Below are 19,622 nucleotides of genomic sequence, written 5' to 3' on the forward strand. Positions count from 1 at the left end.
GTTTTCCCTTTCCATGGCGCTCATCGGGAGCGGACGCGTCGGGAACACAAGTGTTACCAGCGCGTCCGCTCCCGAAAAAAGGATTTAAAAAAAGGTAAGTGGGGTTGGGAGGGCGGGACAGGGCAAAAAAATAAAATAAAAAAATAAAGTACCTGTGTCCCCGCCGGAGGACGGGGGAAGCCCCTAGCCGTGTGGAGGTGCAGAGCGGGGATGGCCCCGCTCCGAGTCTCCACACGGCTGGAGGCTTCCCTCATCCCCCGTTGGGGACGCAGGAACAAGAAGGTAAGTTGGGGGGGCGGTGGGAGGGAAGGGAATAAAAAAAAAGACTTACCCAAGTCCCCGGCGGGGGGCGAAGGCAGCCTCTCAGCCGCGGGGAGGCTCGGCGCGGGGATGGCCCCGTTTCGAGCCTCCTCATTGGCTGAGGGACTGTCACGCCCCTCGCCGGGAACAGAGTAGCTGGCACGCACGGCATAACTGGGAATACCGTGTGGTATGGCTCGCAAATGAGCCAATCACCACACAGTATTCCCTTTGCGCCGCGCGTGCCGGGTACTAATGTTAGTTATTACTTTGTATGATCATTTACTACATTAGAAATTGCAACTATACCTTTCTGTATATTTGTTTGGAGATATATAAACTTTTTATCTCTAGCAATTGCATTGCAAAAAGTGTGTCCTTGTTTGTCCCCTGTTGCTGTTCGAGGGACCCCTCTTCACCAGTGGTGTCGCCAGGAATCAAATTTAGGAGGGGCCAATGACAAAAGTAGGGGGGCACAGACAAAGGTAAGGGGAGAACATGGTCACTGCTTGTCTTAGGTAGGGGGCACAAGGGGGGCACAGGGTTTCAGAGGGGGCCCTTAGCTCCCCCAGGCCCCCTCTAGCGACACCACTGCTCTTCACGCCTTACCAAAAAGAACCTGAATCAAAATCAGTGATTTGTTGTGTGACACATTCATTGGAGGAAAGGAACTCCTTGCGTTGAGTGTGACCGCAAAATAAACCGCGACAGTGTCCTTTCAGTGCGTCGTGTCCCTCCCATGTGTATTGCCATTTTAAGATGGGCCATGGCTGTGTCATAGTCCAAGCTAATAAAAGGAGCCCCTGCAGTCACGTGTGGTAGAACGGCTGCAGACTCCCAAACCCTGAGTCCTTCTCTCATTTAGGCCTGCAGGCCCACACAGTGTGAGCACGGGCCTGCAGGTCATGTTGCCCCCTCGCCAGCCAGGTGGCAAAAGTCATGTGCTGACTTTTCCGCCCTGCCCCCCCCCCCCCCCCCCTCCGACTAAGGCTGGGTGTTCCCGGGCAACCCCCTGAGGCACTAGGACAATGGCCGGCCTGCACAACACTTTGTAATGGATCCTAAGACATTAAAATGCTCCTCCGATGTGCAAGTGTCGTTACAATGCATCGACAGTGACGACCATTTATAGCTCAAGATCTCTTGTGAGCTACGTTATAGTGGTCAACAGTTACACGCTACGATACGTTGGTCTGTGTACGTTTTTCTCCAGGAATTAACACTCGAAAGTTCAAAATAAAGGTCCCTGGTTGAATGGACAAATTCGAAGTTCGCGTAAGGAGTGATCTGATATTTTCTGCTCAAAACGCCTCTAAAATAAGCAAAATAAGGCGTCAGAAATATGTTCTTGCTAAAATATGTGCATTAGAAGGGTTAGTAGCGGAAATGTGCCACTGGATCAACAGTGATTATTAAAGCACGGGGCTGGCTCGGGGATGCGTCACTCAGTCACTGGGGTTGTTTTGGGTGCGCGAGGCCCAATTGAAGGGCAACGGGCCTCCCGCCCACTAACGTGTGGGCGTCTGGTTGTACTAGGGTCAAATTTAACCAGTCCCCTCTCTCCCCCCTCCTCCGCTCAGCTCCACGCCACGCCCTCTCTCAGCCTTCCCCGCCCCTTTCAGCTGTCACGTAGTTTAAACCACGCCCACCCACTTCAGCACGTTCGGTCCTGGGACAGACCTCGGCCGACCCCCCACCCCTGCACCTAAAAGATACAGACCTGCAGTCCCCGCCCACACGTCTAACACCTGTGCAAGAGGAGTAGAGAGAACGGGCTGTGATTGGTCCGTGGCTGTGTTCCACGGGCCCGCCTTCGCTTGGGGAACCGTCGCCAAGCGCGTGCGGCCGCCAGTGCCGGGGCAGCGGCTGCGGGAAACTGTTATCGCAGGAGAGGACTGGTCCCGGCAGCGGCACGATCGGGCACCAGCGCCTACAACTTGCGAAGAACGAGGCAGATCCAGAGATCCCCCCACCCCCCGCGCAGCAGACAGGCGGATACCGGCAGCGGCAGGAAGGAAGCCCACGGCCTCGGCAGGCACCCGGTTGAAGGAAGGAGGGGCCCCTGGGGGCCATGCCTGGCCCCGCGCTGTTGCCGCCGCCGCTGGGGGGCTCACCGGGACTGCGCAAGCCGGCGGGCGCCTTCCGCCTGAGCGAGAAGTTCGCGCTGCTGCTGGTGTTCAGCGCTTTCGCCACGCTCTGCTTCGGGGCGCTCTTTTTCCTGCCGGATTCCACTAAGCTCTTCAGCGGGGTCTTCTTCCAGCGGGCCCCGGACCCTGCAGACCCCCCGCCCGCGCCCGTGGTGGTGCCCCGGGGGGACCGACTGGCAAGCATCCGCGAGCAGCACGCCCAGGTACTGAAGGAGGCGCAGGACACCCTGCAGCGGACGCTCGACGACATCCAGGACGAGATCCGCCGCGACAAGCAGCGCCTGGCAACCCGCGGGCAGGAGCCGGGTCCCGGGCAGCTGGAGACTCTCGGGGCCGTTTTCAGCCCGCCCCAGGGGGCCACCGGAGGAGAGCCTACGGACCCCGATGTGCGGGAGAAGAGGAACAAAGTGAAGGAGGTGAGTGTCCCCAGAGTGGGCATTACTGGGGGTGAGGATGGCCCCAGAGGCCAGTGCAGTGTCACATTCTTTTTGGGGGCGAGCATACTTTCAGGGCAGGGTCTTTGCACAGTTTGAAAGGCCAGGGTGGTGCTCGCTAACCTGTTAGTGCCGTGCAGGGTGCCAGCGGTATGTGGCGCCCAACCCGCCCAGCTGAACCCACGCTCTTTCCAGCGCCGAGGCGAAAGCTGTCAGGCGTGATCGCCTGCCACCCCGCAGCCTTTCACTGGGTGCAGGGGGTCAAACTCCACCAGTCATTCTGGTTTCGCTCAAGCGCTCGTTTCTGTCACTGCCTGCAGTCATGTGGGGATTTCCCAGAGAGCTGAATGCTGGAGCATCTTGTGTGTCCACGGGCCTGCGTTGGATTGGGGAATAGTTGGGGGGCGTGGGGGGTATGCGATAAATACAATGTCGCTCTCTTTGTGGGATCTACTGCATGCACAGCTCGGAGGCAGGCCGTGCTCTTACACCAACCAGTACGTGCTCCTAGACCGGCCGCACCGGGGTGCAGGCACCGCACCTGCATGTTTATCACACGGCTGGCCACCTTCTGTCGCAGGCACCGATCTACCACCTCACCCTCTGGGGGATAAGGGTGGGGGGGGTCTTTCTTCCCGTCAGTGTTAGTGCAGTCAGGAGTTTGAGCTTCTCGGTGGCCCACGCAGGGCGCGCCCCCACCATTTTGGCTGCCGAGATCAGCAGCTGTATCCTGCGGGGAAGCCGAGGCGTGGTCCTGTCAGATGCACATATCTTCTGGCACCACATTTCCTGTGTTACTAGATTACTAGATGGCGGCTTCGCTGCAGAGGAAGGGCAGCTTACACACGGCGAGGCTCTACTCATCTGGGTGTCTGCATCATTACTCCGGGAGGTAGAGCCGGACTGGCATCTGCCCCCCAAACTCCCCACGCACATTACACACATCAGCATTAAGGCACAGCTCTATTGCAAGCTCGGACCAAACCAACCATATAGTGGGACGTACCTGGCTCACTAAGACGGGGTTAAGTTCTGTACTTTCTGTATGTACAGTGAAAAGTACATCTCAGCGCACTCAGAGCCGTGGCCAGTCTGAACAGGACACAGACGTTGACCTGTGGCTGTGCTGTTAACAAAGGCCCCACAATTACTAGTGTAAAGCATTTCACTGTCAGCGCCTATATTCATATGCGTACGTTTTTGTAGGCAATTGAAATCGTGATGTGGGTTTAGTAGTACTTGGCATGCCAGGGGAGTGATTGTGGGGTAGAGAGGGGACAAGAGTTCACTCATTCTCACAGCACTCCTTAAGCGGGTGCTTTCAGACTTAAGAGTGTTAACTGCTTGTAACATTGAAGCTGCACCAGAATAGTCTCCATTAGAATGTGTAAACAAGTTAGATGACCCCACACAAAGATTCCCCCTTCACCCACTGTCTCTAAAGTTGGCGCCTCTCCTAACATTTGAAGGGTTAGCGCCCCCCCAAAATGTAGGTTTCGTTGCACCCCTGTCTTCTGTTTAAAGTGTTATTGTTCCTTGCAGCCGGGCAAACGGAACCCCCTTAATGCACTTGGCTAAATTAAATGAGGAGGTGGGAGGGCAGCACGCATACCTTTACTGTGCTATGAATGCCTTGTTTCAATAGTGACACGTCATTCTTAGCCTATGTATTTGGAGCCCGATTTCATTTGTTGGCCTTAAGTATTCCATTCCAGTAGAACCCACTCGGGTCACGTGACTTGTTCGTGTTGCCGGTGGAAAAGTCTTTCTTTTGGCTAACAAAAATAAGTGTGGTAAGAACCTTCATCTCCGAGATCACGAAGTTACACAGGCCCCCAGTGGCCTCGCAAGCTTTTCCGCCTCTCGCTGTATAGCAGTAGAGGCCCTGCGTGGTGGCTGGCAGAAGGACCCCCAAACACCCATAACCTGGTGAAGCAGTGCGCGTTGCTTTACGTCGAGCTAGGTCGTTGGTTGCACGTCAGGATTCGCATGCCAAAGTGGACCACTCTCGGGTTTTGATAACTGCGTTTGTGGCATGCGGTAATGTGCTCTGTTTTTCTAGCGCCGCTTCGGAGCTGGTCGGGGTGAGGGGTTAATGAGCCCCTGAGCAGGATGTTGTGCATGCCGACGGCCCCGAGCCCTTCCTCTCGCGCCGCCCCTTTTGTTTATGCTTCAGTTGGGGTGACAATTGCTCGAGTGTCCTCGACTTGAGTGCCTCCTATGCGCTCTTCGAGTCGCTGACCTTTCCAGTCAAGACCGTCTCGCAAAGGCGCCACCATGGCTCCAGTTTTAAAACGGCTGCATTCGTATGTGACACCAGTTCAATTTTCATATATGAATCACAACGTTCTTGCGTTTCATATGGTAATGTTGGCATTTGTTTCTTGCTAGACTTGGGGAATGCCAGGCGCAGACAAACATTTGTGTTTTCTAGTCAAACAATTGTTGTTTTTCGACCTTGTGTTTTTTTTTTTTTTCGCGCATATTGTGCTTGTCAGACCTGCGTCTGGGTCCTGGTGCTCGGTGCAGCGCGTAGAAAGCAAGGAGCTGCTGGCACCGCGTGAAGGGGAGCCTGCGGGGGGGGCGGGGGGGGGGGGGGGCGGGGTGCAGCACGTTCAAAACGTGCCCCCCGCCCACTATTTACACCGTGGATGAATGCGTTTCTAGTCTAATGACTGTGGATGCAATTCGTGATACCCGTGTCGGCGCTGTAGCAATCCTCATGAACACAGCTTTACCGCTACCGTGTGGCGGTCCCATGCTCCAGTGAGTTAACTTTCCTGAAATCTGGGCTATAGGCTCGCGTGGAGCAGGCCAGAGATTTGACACATATAGGATGTTATGTGGTGCTGGTTTGTGTAGGGTTCCATGCTTTCAAATAGTTACCGGGACATTGTTCTTATGACGAATGGATTCACATTGGTTTCACTGGCCTGCTCCAGCCAGTCATTTTAAAGTCGCTGTTTGATGGTGCACTTGGCCGGATGCTTTAATGTCAGTCTTGCTTCGTAGGGTAGGTGATGTATCCTGCCTCCTGCAGGATCTACCCTGAGCCAGTAATAACAAGGAGCAGGAACCAGGCTGACTCAGGTATGTAGAAAATAGGGAGTACGCTTTATTGTCTTAGTTACAGGTTTAGTGTAGAAGTTAGGAGAGAGAGATCACTAGTAGCTTCTTCCCTGGTTCCCTGCCCAGCTCCAAGTCCCTAACCGTCTCCCTTGGAATCCCCAGGTGCCCCAACACTCCAAGCTCCACTAGCATTCCATCACAGCTCTTACACTGACTCAGACCCCACTCATACATATGCAGGATATAACACATCCCCCTCCTTTTCAATCAAAAGAAAACACACAACTCACAACCATGCTAGGACCAAACAACCACAACATTTCTACTACTCCTTCCACCCTGGCCTGCCACACCAGGGTCTCAGTGCCGCCACCACCAAGCACTACCTTGCCACATGGACAAACAAAACAAAACTACAGACATCGACCCTCCTAAACTAAACACCTTCCGCCAAGACTGCCACTCTTGACCTCAAGTCTGCCACACTTGAGCACAACCCAAAACGCCCCAAAAATAGGCTAACTACCTTGCCAAAACTGTGTAGCCACGAATCTTGTAAACTTACACAAAGGCCAAAACAGAATGGTCCTAAACATGCCAACAAAGATCCCATGCACTCTAACAATATCCCAACAACCATGCCTCATCCTCCTCCCCTAAAGAAAACATGAAAAAGGAATGAAAAACCTAGGAAAGAGACATACAACACAAAGATCACAGAAAACACAACCACAAAAGGAAGGAATTGTGGCTTAAAAATTGCATAGCAAGAGCTATGAAAAAATGTTAACATGCAATTACTACCAAATGACAAAATTAGTAGTGCATTGCACATTCACCTTTGCAAAAAAAAACAAAAATTGCGATGTAAAATTGTTAACACTACCAGATGAAAAGAAACCAGTAGTGTAGTGCAATTTCAAAATTTTGCAAAACCCAAAAGCTCCGACACACCACTGGGATGAAAAATCAAATGGTGTGACCTGAAAACATTGAAAATATTGAAAAATGTAATTCAAACTGAATTTAAATCCAGTAACCCATGCCAGTGTATTGTCCACAACTGCAATACTGAATAAACACTGGCTAAACACTGTGTGCCCTCCACTACTATTAAATACCACTTGCAAACTGGCGTGCAAAAACAACAAATATCCTCCTCTCACATGCACCGCCTGGCATCACAGAACCAACTAGGGAAAACCCTAAACTTAACAAAAGGAAGCATCTTGCCGTGCGGTTACCTACAACGCAGACAAACTAGTGTAGCCCCGATTATGTAAACATACACTACTAGAGAGAAAAAAAAAAATTCTCCTTTCCCTTCCTTTTCCAAACGCACCACTGCGTTGTAAATCCACAAAACAACTCCGAAGAGGGCCCATGCCCTTAGGTCAACTTCACTGGAACACCCTTCTGTGTCCAGCCTCCTCAAAACAAAACTTGGGGTTCCTCCTGAAGGTTTTATACTACTGCCAATACACCTGGCCAGGGTGTATAAGCCTAAACCCCATTGCATGCATGCAACTCCCATTTATATATTCCTATTTTGCGCAACATACACCGCATATAAACGTGTACTCTCCCACACGTCAACATCTACAACCGTACAACACCCTGTACACACACCACTACAAAACACACGTGCTACCTCTCACACATGTACTAGCACAAAATGCACTACAACTGCAGAACCTGCTGCCTCCTGTGCGCACTCTTGTGTCACACACCCCATAAGCTTGCGCTCACATACGCAGACTTAATCCACAATCATACAGAACTTCAACACATGCAAACGCAGATCACACAATTAGAATTTCCAAATCTGCAATTCCCAAAAAATTGTGCTTCTCCCAAAATTTGCATTTCCCCATAATGCGTTTGGCAACATATTCATTCCCCAAAATGCACTGCGAATTATACATGAAATACATCTATGATTCCCCAGACAATTTATGTGCATTTACTACAAAATTTCGAGCGTTTCTGTATTTTAAAACCTCAAAACTGTGGACTTTACTTCACTTCATCAATTGTCCAAATGCAAAATCTCCTAATAGAGTTTCTTGAAAAACATTTCAATTCTTCCTGGAAAAAAAAATACCTGCAATCTCATAAGAAACGCTGTGCAGAGACAAATCCATTACTCTACATTATTCACTTTACTCCTCAAAATCTCATGACATCATCCATTTCACATGCACCACAAATCAAACTCACAGCAAAAATCTCCATTAATCCCCATGAACTCCTGCCAATAAAAAACATTTGGGCAATAACTTGAAATGAGCATCTTTTCACATATAAATTCATGTCTAGTTTACCAGTGCCCAATTAAACACAGCACCTTTAACCCAAACCATAAACCTTCACACATGTTTTTATAACAACATCAATTCTCAAGGTTGCCTGTGTAATCGAGTCACTCAGTGCTCAGGTTACCATGCCCAAAATTCGTTGCCATGTCATGCTTCCACTTCTTTTTGTCTCGTGCCAAAACGGTTGTAAAGCTCCGTGCTTTGCATTTACTTGGCAAAACACGCAGAGCGCCCCGCTCTGTAAACAAACCCAGCTGTCTGTGAGTTTCCAGGAGCGGCGGTCATTAATTGAAACAACGTGCCATGTGTCCCATTCATGCCGGAGTGATGTGATTTAATAAAAGTACCTCCTAGCTTCATGTTATTTTACGAAAATGCATTTCCAGCAGACGCAGCATTTCCTCGAGTCTTTGTGAGCATAAAACATCCACGATCGCGCGTTTCCCAAAGCGCATATATTTGTTGTGAAGTGTCTTTCCTGGCACGTCATCACGCTCAAGCACGTCGCTGGGGGCTTTCTTCAAATCGGCCACTTCCTTCACTAGCAGCTCCGGAGCTACGAACGTGGCGCAGGGGCATAATTCATGCGTTCCAGCCTAACGGTGATGCTGGAACGCAGGGGCACGACTGGGCGCGCGCCACCCACGGCCCCCAAGGACCCCGAAAATTGCCCCATAACACGGCAAATTTGAACGTTTTTTTTTTTTTTTTTTTTTTTCTCAGTACCTTGACTTGTGGTACTGCAGGTCCCACGATCACTGCACAACAGGAGCGCAACGGCGCTGGTTCATAGGCTGCAACATCAAATACAAATCTGCTCCTGCCAAACTCCTTTTTCTTGCCGTTCCAGCATAATTTCTCCATCGGAGCCCGACATTTTTCTGGCCCCACAGATGGGCTACAGGTTTCCTCCACAGCCTGTTTGATGGTACAGTGCCTTCTCAGTATGGCACCAACCTCACGTCGCCCTGCACTTCTCAGCTCACCAAACCAGCGTTTCTCCCAGCTGGTGTTGGCGTCAGTAGGGCATCAGGTCTTCTCCTCTCCAAATCTCCAGTTCCCAGTTACTTTTCTCTCAACTTCACTGGATTCTTTAGATCCTCGTCGCCAAATGATGTATCCTGCCTCCTGCAGGATCTACCCTGAGCCAGTAATAACAAGGAGCAGGAACCAGGCTGACTCAGGTATGTAGAAAATAGGGAGTACGCTTTATTGTCTTAGTTACAGGTTTAGTGTAGAAGTTAGGAGAGAGAGATCACTAGTAGCTTCTTCCCTGGTTCCCTGCCCAGCTCCAAGTCCCTAACCGTCTCCCTTGGAATCCCCAGGTGCCCCAACACTCCAAGCTCCACTAGCATTCCATCACAGCTCTTACACTGACTCAGACCCCACTCATACATATGCAGGATATAACAGTAGGAGTGCTGCACTTCTGGCCAGGGGTGTTCGACTTTTTGTACACAAGATGTATCGCAAACAACCAAGGAAATTGTGATGTTGGTTTTACCCCAGCGTCACTAGACAGAAGTCGAGATCAAAATCTGAGCAGACGCCAGAATCTTGCTCTCTGCGCTGGAATTCAGTAACAGGTGCACCCAAGCAGTTGGCAGCTGACCCCCGCTCCCCCATGTATCACACGAAACATTGGTTGGGTGTTGGCAATAAAAGGCCGTGGGATTTTATTGCACATCATTATACACAAAGACCATCATAATCACTGTAACAACACATGAGTACTTTTGGGCACGAGGCCAGAGGTTACCCATCAGGCCCGTGCTGCCTTCCTGGTCCCGCGACGATGTGGGCCCCGTACGTTGACCTGTTCTCTTCTCCCTTTTTCTTGGGTGGGAGGGTTTTTGGGAAAGAAAAGGTAAACTGCGTCTGCAGTATACATGTTTGGGGTTCCGTGCAGAGTCCCAAACTGATTGTGGTTTCTAGCTGCTCCTGCAGCTCCTTATATTGGCCTGGGACTAGCCCTGGGCTTTGTCAGCCTGTGTGGGGGCTGTATTCCAGCTCACTTGACCCCACCCCATCACACTTGCCAGAGCCCTCATACTTTCCAAACTGGATTATTGCAATGAACTATACATTGGGGCTAATAAACAGACCATCCATAAAATTCAGTTCCTCCACAATAATGCCTTAAGAGCAGTTTTTGAGATTAACAGGAATGAGCATATTTCATCGGCAAGAATAGAATACAAATGGCTATCCACCTCGGCCAAAATTCAACTCAAAATTGCCTCCCTCACTCATAAGTGCCTCAACAACAAAGCAACCCACTACCTCAAGGATAGGCTACATATAAGAACCTCAACCAGACCCATAAGAACAACTAACGCAAACTGCCTACAAGTCCCGTGATTCAAACTTGCTACTATAGGAGGACACAGCTTCCCAGTCAAGGCTGCGCAGCTGTGGAACTCCCTACCCTCTGGCATTAGAGAACCTCAGCCCTTTGTGAATTCCAGACAGAACCTGACCAACTGGTGGAGAGCAAATGACACCTAACCACTCTGACATGATGGTATCCGCTGACGCACTAACCTGAAGTCTTACGTGCACCCTATTTCTAGCCTTTTCCTGCAATGCAATGTTCTGATGTATGTATAATATTATTGTGTCTTCTATTATTGTATATCTGATTCCACTGCCTTGTATATATTTGCCTTTACTGTAACCTTGTGTACCTGATACCACTGCCTGTATATATCTGCCTTTACTGCAATTTGTCTGATGCCCCTGCACTATCCTATTTAACTTGTACCTGAAACTAAGCTGTGCATATTCTTGTTTTCTGCGCCCTGATGCCCCAGGGTCTGGCGCGCTCTATAAATAATAAACTAAACCCCCTCCCTCCGGCCAGCTGGCACTGATGGCAATTTGCACCTTGGGTTCCTTATTGTCCTTGCCTGTGCATTTCCTGCTTCCCACCCTTGGGTGCTTAGCACTTGCTTCTTGTCCTGCCATAGGTGTTACTTGTACTTGGCCCCGCATCCTGCCTGGCTCCAGGCGTCTGTGGGGTAGGAGAGCGTGCTGTGAATGTCCTCCCCCTTCCCCCATCCTAACTATCCCTCTCCTTCCCTTGCTGTCCTTGGGGCACAGGCCCCCACTTTCCAGCTGCATGGTTCCCCCTCTGCAGCACTGGCTACAATCTGGTCAACCGCGCTTTTTCCAAAGGGGCTTCAGTGGAGCTCAGTATTTTGTGACTTTGTCGGTTCTGGCTGTCTCAGATATGGTGAAGTTGGATTTGGTTCCCTATGATAGCATGCCGTGACTTCCTACAGTAGAAGATGCAAATGCCGGCTTGATGAATCGTAAATACTTTAATGTTCCATGACCTCATTTTGCTTTAGATGTAATATATCATGATTAAATAGCGGAGAAATCACTCACATTGCCCCCCCCCCCCTTACACATTATGATAAAAGCATTAATGAGACCAGGATCCAACCAATACTCGTAATAATCAACACAGAAACAGTTGTAAAGTTTGGAAACACAAAGATCACTGTTTATTGGAGCACAGAAATCTGGCCGGTTCCAGTCACATATAATCCAAGGGGTGACCTATGCCACTCCCCGTTTGCCATTTGCAAAGAGCGGCTGTCCGCATCTGGTTTTCAGTCAGTCTATCTCGGGATCACAGAATTCTGGTGACAAGCCTCAACTGTCCCTAAGGGGAGTCAGTGCCCGTTGTATTTGGCTTGAGTGTAGCCATTCCGGAGCCGCTCGTGGCTGAAACCACAGCAAGTTCTCCTCTCTGGCTGGGACCGCCCCACCACTACGCCTGCAACAGAAAAAAGATGTAAGCCCATGCATGAATAATTACGAGTCAAAAAATGATTACATAATTACAAGTACCATAGTACTCAAGTACACCACAGGACCTGAGACAGGAAAAGTTATCCATCAGTATGCACACTTTACATTGTACAGAATCCTAATCCTTAAAACACTAATGAAAACTAATACCACATACACCCACTGCAGGTGCTACTAAAAGGAGAGTAGCAGGTGCTACTAAAGGGAGGGTGGGACCTCAAGCAGGGGGCTGTGGAAAAAAGTTACCGAGCAATGGCAGCCCCACCTTATGATCGCTCCCCATGCCCGAGACTAGATATGTTGTACCCGGGTTCACCTACTTCCGCCTCCGGATGGGAGGAAGAGGTGAGCTGTTGGATGTTCCCGGCAGGGGTGGCCTGCGGGGCAGCCTGCTATGTAGACTGTCCCTCTAGCGCCCCCTCTGGCGGCTGGCCAGCTTCAGTGCACATGCACACACGGCATTGCTCTTATGCACCTATGTATAAACCCGTTTTTGGCCCACGCTGTGTGCACAAGTAATACCACTCCCCTGGTTGGATAATGGTGACATTTTTATCACATTATTTTAATATTGGGTCCCTTAACCACGTTTTTATACACTGAGTGTGGGTGCGCCTGTGGCAAATTTGACCCAAAAAAAGTCCAGTGTAAGGATGCATGACCGATATCGCCTAGCCCAGCGGCCAGATGCTTGATTTAAAGAAATATCCAAACTATGGTTTAAATTGGCACCCAGTAGGCCGCACACGAAGCATGGTTTAAGAAGTAGTGCATAACCTCTTTTGCCGAGCAAGTAGAGGCACATTTTCAACAAGTACAACTTGTTATACTTACCTGGAGCACTGTGTGCTACAACTTCAGTTAACATTTTAAACTGGGAGTATTTTTATCCGTATAAAGTTGGGAGTAAAACAATTTTTGTTTGTTTGTCTATGCATGGATTTTTCTATAAGCAAGCAAAATATGTTTCTGTAATTATTTATTTGCACCTAATTTAGCATGCCCATTAAAATATGCATGTTTACCTCTAGATAAAGCAGAAATAATAGTAGTTTCTTCCTCTGGTCACAAATGTACTATTGGCCCATCTTGTGTGTGTGAGAAAGTGGGGAGAAGGGATAGACACCTTTGTGACGGTTTCCTTTTCTGTTCAGTGTTGTTCTCTAATCTCTTTGAGGAGTATCTACTTTTCAGGAGTAGAATTGGCTGATATATCTGTTGGTCTGATAGTACATAAACATTTGGTATCTTGTCCTTCTCAGTCCTCTTTTTTAATTATTTATTTAGCATCAATTGGTTTACATTAAAACCTCTAAATGCACACAAATAACATAACAAAAAAAAAACTGCTCACATTTCCGAGGCCCATGTAAGACCTCAAATTGAATTTCCTATAAAACACAGAAATAACTTAATTGTCTAAAATTACAAAAATGACCCTCAAAGTTCAAAAGGGCCAAAGTCAGTTTACTTCCCCATCTTAAAATTGACCACCACTCTTCCAAAGTTCTTGTTTCAAATACACCTAAGAATTTTCCCAACCATTTTGTCTCTTGGAGCTGCTAATAAAACACATCTCATAACCAAGTGATACAGGGTTTCAGCCCCATTGCCACAAATTCGACAGCATAATGATCGATCCACTTGGGCCTTTCTTCTTTCTGTGACTTCCCTTGTTGGATACAGGTTCAACCGAATCTTAACTTTTTTGCCTTTCCACTCTAGAAGGGAACGTTTCCAGGTATGGAGGAACCATGCCCCTAAAGTTTCATCTCGCCCTGGAACAGCAATTTTGTATGACCGCAACTTCTCCTGGGTCAAGATCCAATCCTGGTCCAGGCTTTTCTTTTTTACCCTAATTGGATTTTCCTTAATTATCACACCTGCACTTCTTTTCTTGGGCTGTTTTTGACCTTCATAGTCTCTTGGCTTGGTTGCAGTGCTTTGTTCCATTGATATATACCCATTTTAGTAAGACTTTTATATTCAGGGAAATCCCAGTTGCACAAAACGCTGCCTGGGGCCCTTCTCACCCCAACTTCTTATAATGTTCTGTACTTCGAACATTCGAATGTAACCAACGAGCCAGTTATCCTCCTTCTCCGCGTCACCCGCCCCCTTTGGCAGCAGAGTTTGATGCCTGGCTCCAGAGTCAAAAGGTTTGGTAAGTGGACGTACTGAAAAAATAATTATGATTTTGCAAAGGGTCGCAAATAACTCCAACTGGAGTTGCATCCTTTAATCCGTTCCTCTTGGGCTAAATCTAGTTTATGATGGAGCTTAAAGGCAGTCATTTGGATTCTAGCTGTAAGCATTGTCTTAATGCTCGCATAGTGTCATATGCTGTCCCGGAAAGGGAGGCTTCCGGGCATCGCATTTCCTGAGGACATGCACTCCTCTATATGCATGATGGAGGTGGGTTAAATGTACCTCAAGTATGGGTGCTTACTTTTGATTTTGCTACCCAGGGATGGAATGGGGCAGACATTCCATTCCCAAACCAAGCGTGGGTGCCGTACCTCTATCGCCCTTTTCCAGATCGATCCTTTTGCAGCAAGAATTTGGGAGTAGGCAAATGATTTACAGACGGATCTAAAAAAATAGCATATCTGCAACAGTCGCTTAACTTGCTGAGTTGTCTTTCCTCTGCATTTGGAGTCCCCACAGTTTGGCATGTCCGCCATTGTCCACCCCCCTCCCCCACGCTGCAATGGAGGCTCACTTGGATCATTGATGACGTGGCCTTCCTACTTTGAAGGGAGAACACTTGCTAGTTTGCAAGGTGCATGCTAACACCTCACTGAGCCTCTGTCCAGCAGGGGAGGAGCCAGAAACCCTGTCACACCAGGCGATTTGAAGGCGCACAACACTCGATCCTCTGTGGTTGTTTTTATTTCTTTTCTTCTGCCATTTTTGGTTGTCCTCATACAAATACATGAACAATAGCCATGGGGTTAAAATGGCACTCCTCCTGTTCAAGGAGTATGAAACCAATGTACTTGGTGACAGTTTATTTTTTAACATTTATTATTATTTTTTTTAATGAGGTTGCTCATGCTCCCAATACTTAATGTTGGTACTCCTAGCGGGGTATGTATTTTTTCATATAGACTTTTTGCACTGTGTATACCAAACATTGTCACAAACCGATCTGCATATGGTGTCCATCTGTAATATCTGACGTTCCCAGATGTTTAAATAGTCCTGGTTTGTACGGAGGTCCTTTAGTATTTTAAATGTGCGCACTTTGTCTGTAATTTGTTATTTGCTCTCCAGTGTGTCCAGTAAGTGGGGTGTTCTGTCCTTCAAACAACAATACAAGTCTGTTCTGGTATTAGTTTGGGTTGTGTGTGTTGGGTTTAGGGCAGGTTTCCACTGATGAGTTTTTATTTATTTATTTATTTATTAATTCCCCCCCACCCCCTCCCCCTCTTCTCTGTTTCTGATGTGCAACTCTCCCTTTAATATGTGCAGGTGTGGCATGTGGCCTTTAATAATCTGCCCGAGTTTCCTGTTTGCGTCATCCAACCTCTTCCTCTAAAGTACATTTTCTGATTCGAGATGTTGTCTTTATTCCCTCTCATTTCGCCATCTGACGATTTCATTTCCAAGTGTCGCGTTTCCTCCTCTGACCTAGAATGATAAACCGTTTGGTTCTAGTTTAAAAGCGGCAGTGTGCTGTACCCAACCTCATCTTGTCATTTCCTGTCTTCATTTTGAAAGCTGTGAGACTTAACTCTAAGTCCAGATTTTGTTTTCAAGAAAAACAAGTGCAAGTTGATTAAAAGGAGATCTTTTAATCCCCTGATTAACTTTGTATGCTTTGGAGAAGTGACATGCGAATTTAAAAGAGCAACAAAGAAATCGGTTAGTTTGGGAGGACACAGATTCATAATCCATAGCAGAAGCCACTGTTTGGCAAAGCCTATGAAAGCCTGCCTTAAAAAAAAAATATATATATAGCGTTATTTTTTTGTTTAAATTTCTTTCCTTTATCCAGCCATTTCCCACACCAGTGAATAAAAATGGCTTTGTTGAGTGAGAATTCACGCTAGCTGGTAATAAATGGTGTGCTGTGTGTATATGGATGACTGGCAATTCATACTGGGGGATCAAGTGTTGTGCCTGGCTACTAGCTTGCAATTTAACATTAATGTCTGGGCTGATTGTAATTTATGTCGAACTCAGAACTGCCATCGTTCTGACTCGAACACATGGCCTATTCTGTTTTTCCCACCTCCTTAGAAAACTTCTCTTCATATAAACACGTGTGCATTCTCCATTCACTTCTAGGAAAAACTTTAATTCACCTGAATAATTGTAACCTTCCCTCCTTCCTCCTGTCTGCATTGGTTTGTTGGTTTCTAGGTTTTATGTTTTTTCGATGGAATTCTTGCTGATCGTATTTTTTTATTTATATTGTCACCCCGTCTCCCTATGTTATTCCCCCTCCCCACCTCTTTTTATCCCCCTATATATTTCGTCAATTTTTTTTTCAATGCAGTTTTTTTCAGCAAAAATGTAACCGCAAAATCTCCTGTCGGCCAAACACAATTCCGTTTGTTGCCGTTGAGGTGGGTCCACCGTCCCTAATGTCTATCCTCTCTATAACCATGTCCCCTCTCCAAATCCTTGGAAGCATAGCAGTCGTATTTTCAAGCTCTACTTTGCTATACCGCCATGTTCTAAAGCTCTCCACTCAAAATAAAAAATGGGCCTAGCTTGCGCAGAAAGCAGCCCCTTTTTGGGTACATGTCATTGCCCAGTAAGCAGAAGCAACCTCTGGGGAAACCACAAACTAGTGTATAGTTTGAGCTAATTCCGCTTCAACGTGAGATGCTGACTATAACCGGTTTGTCCCTGGAGAAGACTCCTTATGGTTTAAATGTCTTCAGGGTGTGTCCTCATGCTCCCATATTACACTTCCCCAGAGTAAATATCTCGTGGAAATGTTTGCATGACCAGGGGGGTTGGTGGGGTGCAGCGTTGGGACCATAGTTGGAAGTGGCCCTTGGTAGATGTCGGCGTCCAGCTAAATAGCTTAGTGCAATTTGGAAACCTAAATATTATAATATCCACTGTGCCTTTTTAAAAAAAAAAAAAAAAAAAGCTCTAAGCCTTGCTAAAGCTCTCCTGTTTTAATGACCAGCAGTTCTTTTGGAAACATATAATTCAATTGCCTCAACGTGCTTGTGAGACCCACCAAGGGTAAGGCGTATCCTAAGACCCGGTGCCCCAGCAGACCTACCACCTCATGTACATTCTTAACAATTCTCAGAGGTTTCATTAAAACTAGAAAATGCTGCTCTTCACACGTTCTTTACATTACCACTTTTGTACAGGGTACAGTAAACACTTTTCAGGGTATTGCAAGTAATCTATTGGGAGAATATCTTGTGCCATCATTCCAACCTTTAAATCCCCAATACTGTAGGACCCTTTTACATGACACCCTTTCTCAAGAAGATAGCAACTCGTGGCTTGTATGCTGACTTTAGATTGGTCTTGGTTGTTTTGATATCCCGAATCTAAGACTTTTAGTCTGACATTGTCAATGGCTCCTCCATTAAGTATCCCATCACACCAATGCGTTTGCTATGATCCCATTCTGTAGTGGGACTGGCAGTTGAATGGTATCCTGAGTCGATCTTCTTCCTGCAGTTTGTCTAAAATAATGAAAAGACAGGCCCTTATCTACGTGCTTGTCTCTCCTGCCTCAAGTTCAAAAGCTGAGAATGTGGTCTTTAAAACAAATAGTCTGCTACATTTGAAGTAAATGCCCTGCGCTCTATACATTTAAATAAATAAATAAAAATACATCACTTAATTATGGACACCACAGCCAGGATCGACTTTAACATCTGGGCACAGCACCTGCAACTCGCCCACCGCTCTAATATTCTAATCTCCACCTCCTGGTTTTTGGTAAACTCTGCCTACTTAAGGGCTCTGTCTACCTCTCTACTCCTGTTCTCCCATGAATAAAATACCTACATTTGCCCCTCCCAAAACGTACCCAAATACTTCCCCAGCATCACCGCACATTACTCTATGTATAATTGTTTGTTTTTCAAATGTTTGCGTCCAGCCTTAGGATCTATTCATTGCCTAGTCTCTTGCTACCTTCCTGAGTCCATTTCTCAACTTTACTGCATAGCATGGGTGCTCTGCTCACTTCTCAACCTCCGTCCTCCCTCCCCTGCTAATTTACTTCTCTTGATCTTCGTCATGTGAATCGGTTGTCTTAATGTAAGGCAGAAAATCAATCTGTATAGGCATTTAAAACCAAAATGTACATCCATTTTAGGTGCTCTGCAGGGGTACATGCAAGGGAAGGGTTTCTAAGCTCTTGCTCTGCCCACACTATGCCCACACTACTAGCCTTGAAAGTGCAACTGGCAGTGTGTACATGGTAGGAAGCACGCGCAGAGTGAAGCCTCCTGCTCTTCAGGGGGGTGTGAGCCAGTATGGCAGCATCCAAAATAACAATCGTATGGCAATTACCTAAATAAACGAAATGTCCAATACATGTTTTATCAAAATTAGACCTTATTAAATTAAAAGGACAGTCAAACGATCAAAAACACGACTCACCCACACTTGTGAGGAGAGAGACCGCAAATTAAGACTTTGGTTGATAAGGGTATTCTGGGGTTTAAAGAACTGAGGGGTATGCAGGCAAATAGTCTAGTTGAAAAGTTAAACTAGTTTAAGTATGCCTTCTAGTACAAATTGATGTAATAAATGACACTGGGGTCCATAGAACAAGACCAAAGACGCCTCTAAAGCGGGGTGCAAAATGTGCGCTAGCCATTGGCTAGTGATATTTGACTCTTGGATAGTAAGAAATGATGTGCTGTGTGTATTTGTAGGATTGAGGTGGGGAGTCACTTGTTTATGGCTGGTTAGTAGTTTGCAACTTGAAATTTTGACGCCTGTCATGAACCTTGGTCTCTGGGAGCTTCGGACACGTCACGTCTAGTTCAAGTTGGCACAATGTGGTTCAGCAACAGCTTCAAGCGCGAAGAAGCTTGGAACAGACAGTTGAGGATCAGGTTGGCATAGCTTAAAGTCCTTAGAATCTGCTTGAAGTTGTGTCAAAGGCTGCTGTTTTGGGGCTTTATATGGGCTTCAAGGAGTTTGGAACGTTTTAAGTATTTGCAAATTGTACAGGGAGCCAAAGGCAACTACTTGTGTTCCTTTGGGGTCTTGTGAGGCCCTATAATGGGACCCTGAAGAAAGGTGAGTCTGACTTCTGCCCTCCGCAACCTGGAAGTTTGCCAGGGGACACTTGCAGGCCTTGCCATTTCTGGAGGCAGAGTCCTGGATACTGTTGTCCAGATGAACACAGTGGTTTCCTACATCAATTTGCTTCAGATGTTCATAAGTGGATAGGAAGAGGTACTGTACCCTCCTTTTGAGGTCCTTGGTTTCGACCAATAGATGGAGCACTTTGGGCATCCTTTACCCCAGCAAGGTACCAATGGGGATGGGGAGTGATCTGCACGCCAGGCTACCTTATGTCCGTTTGC

General features: G+C 47.4%; 1 protein-coding gene across 1 annotated transcript in view; it reads left to right on the top strand.

Annotated features, from left to right (window-relative positions):
* The first annotated feature begins 2,003 nt into the window (after window positions 1-2,003).
* Window positions 2,004-19,622, top strand: part of MAN1A1 (mannosidase alpha class 1A member 1) — a 538,906-nt gene continuing 521,287 nt past the window's right edge. The window contains exon 1 of the mRNA XM_069606607.1: window positions 2,004-2,863. Within this exon, the coding sequence (XP_069462708.1) occupies window positions 2,372-2,863 (492 nt within the window). The 5' untranslated portion in view covers window positions 2,004-2,371. The remainder of the gene's footprint in view (window positions 2,864-19,622) is intronic.

This window comes from Ambystoma mexicanum, chromosome 4p (assembly GCF_040938575.1).
Source record: "Ambystoma mexicanum isolate Mex_15411 chromosome 4p, UKY_AmexF1_1, whole genome shotgun sequence".
Classification (NCBI taxonomy): Eukaryota; Metazoa; Chordata; class Amphibia; order Caudata; family Ambystomatidae; genus Ambystoma; species Ambystoma mexicanum.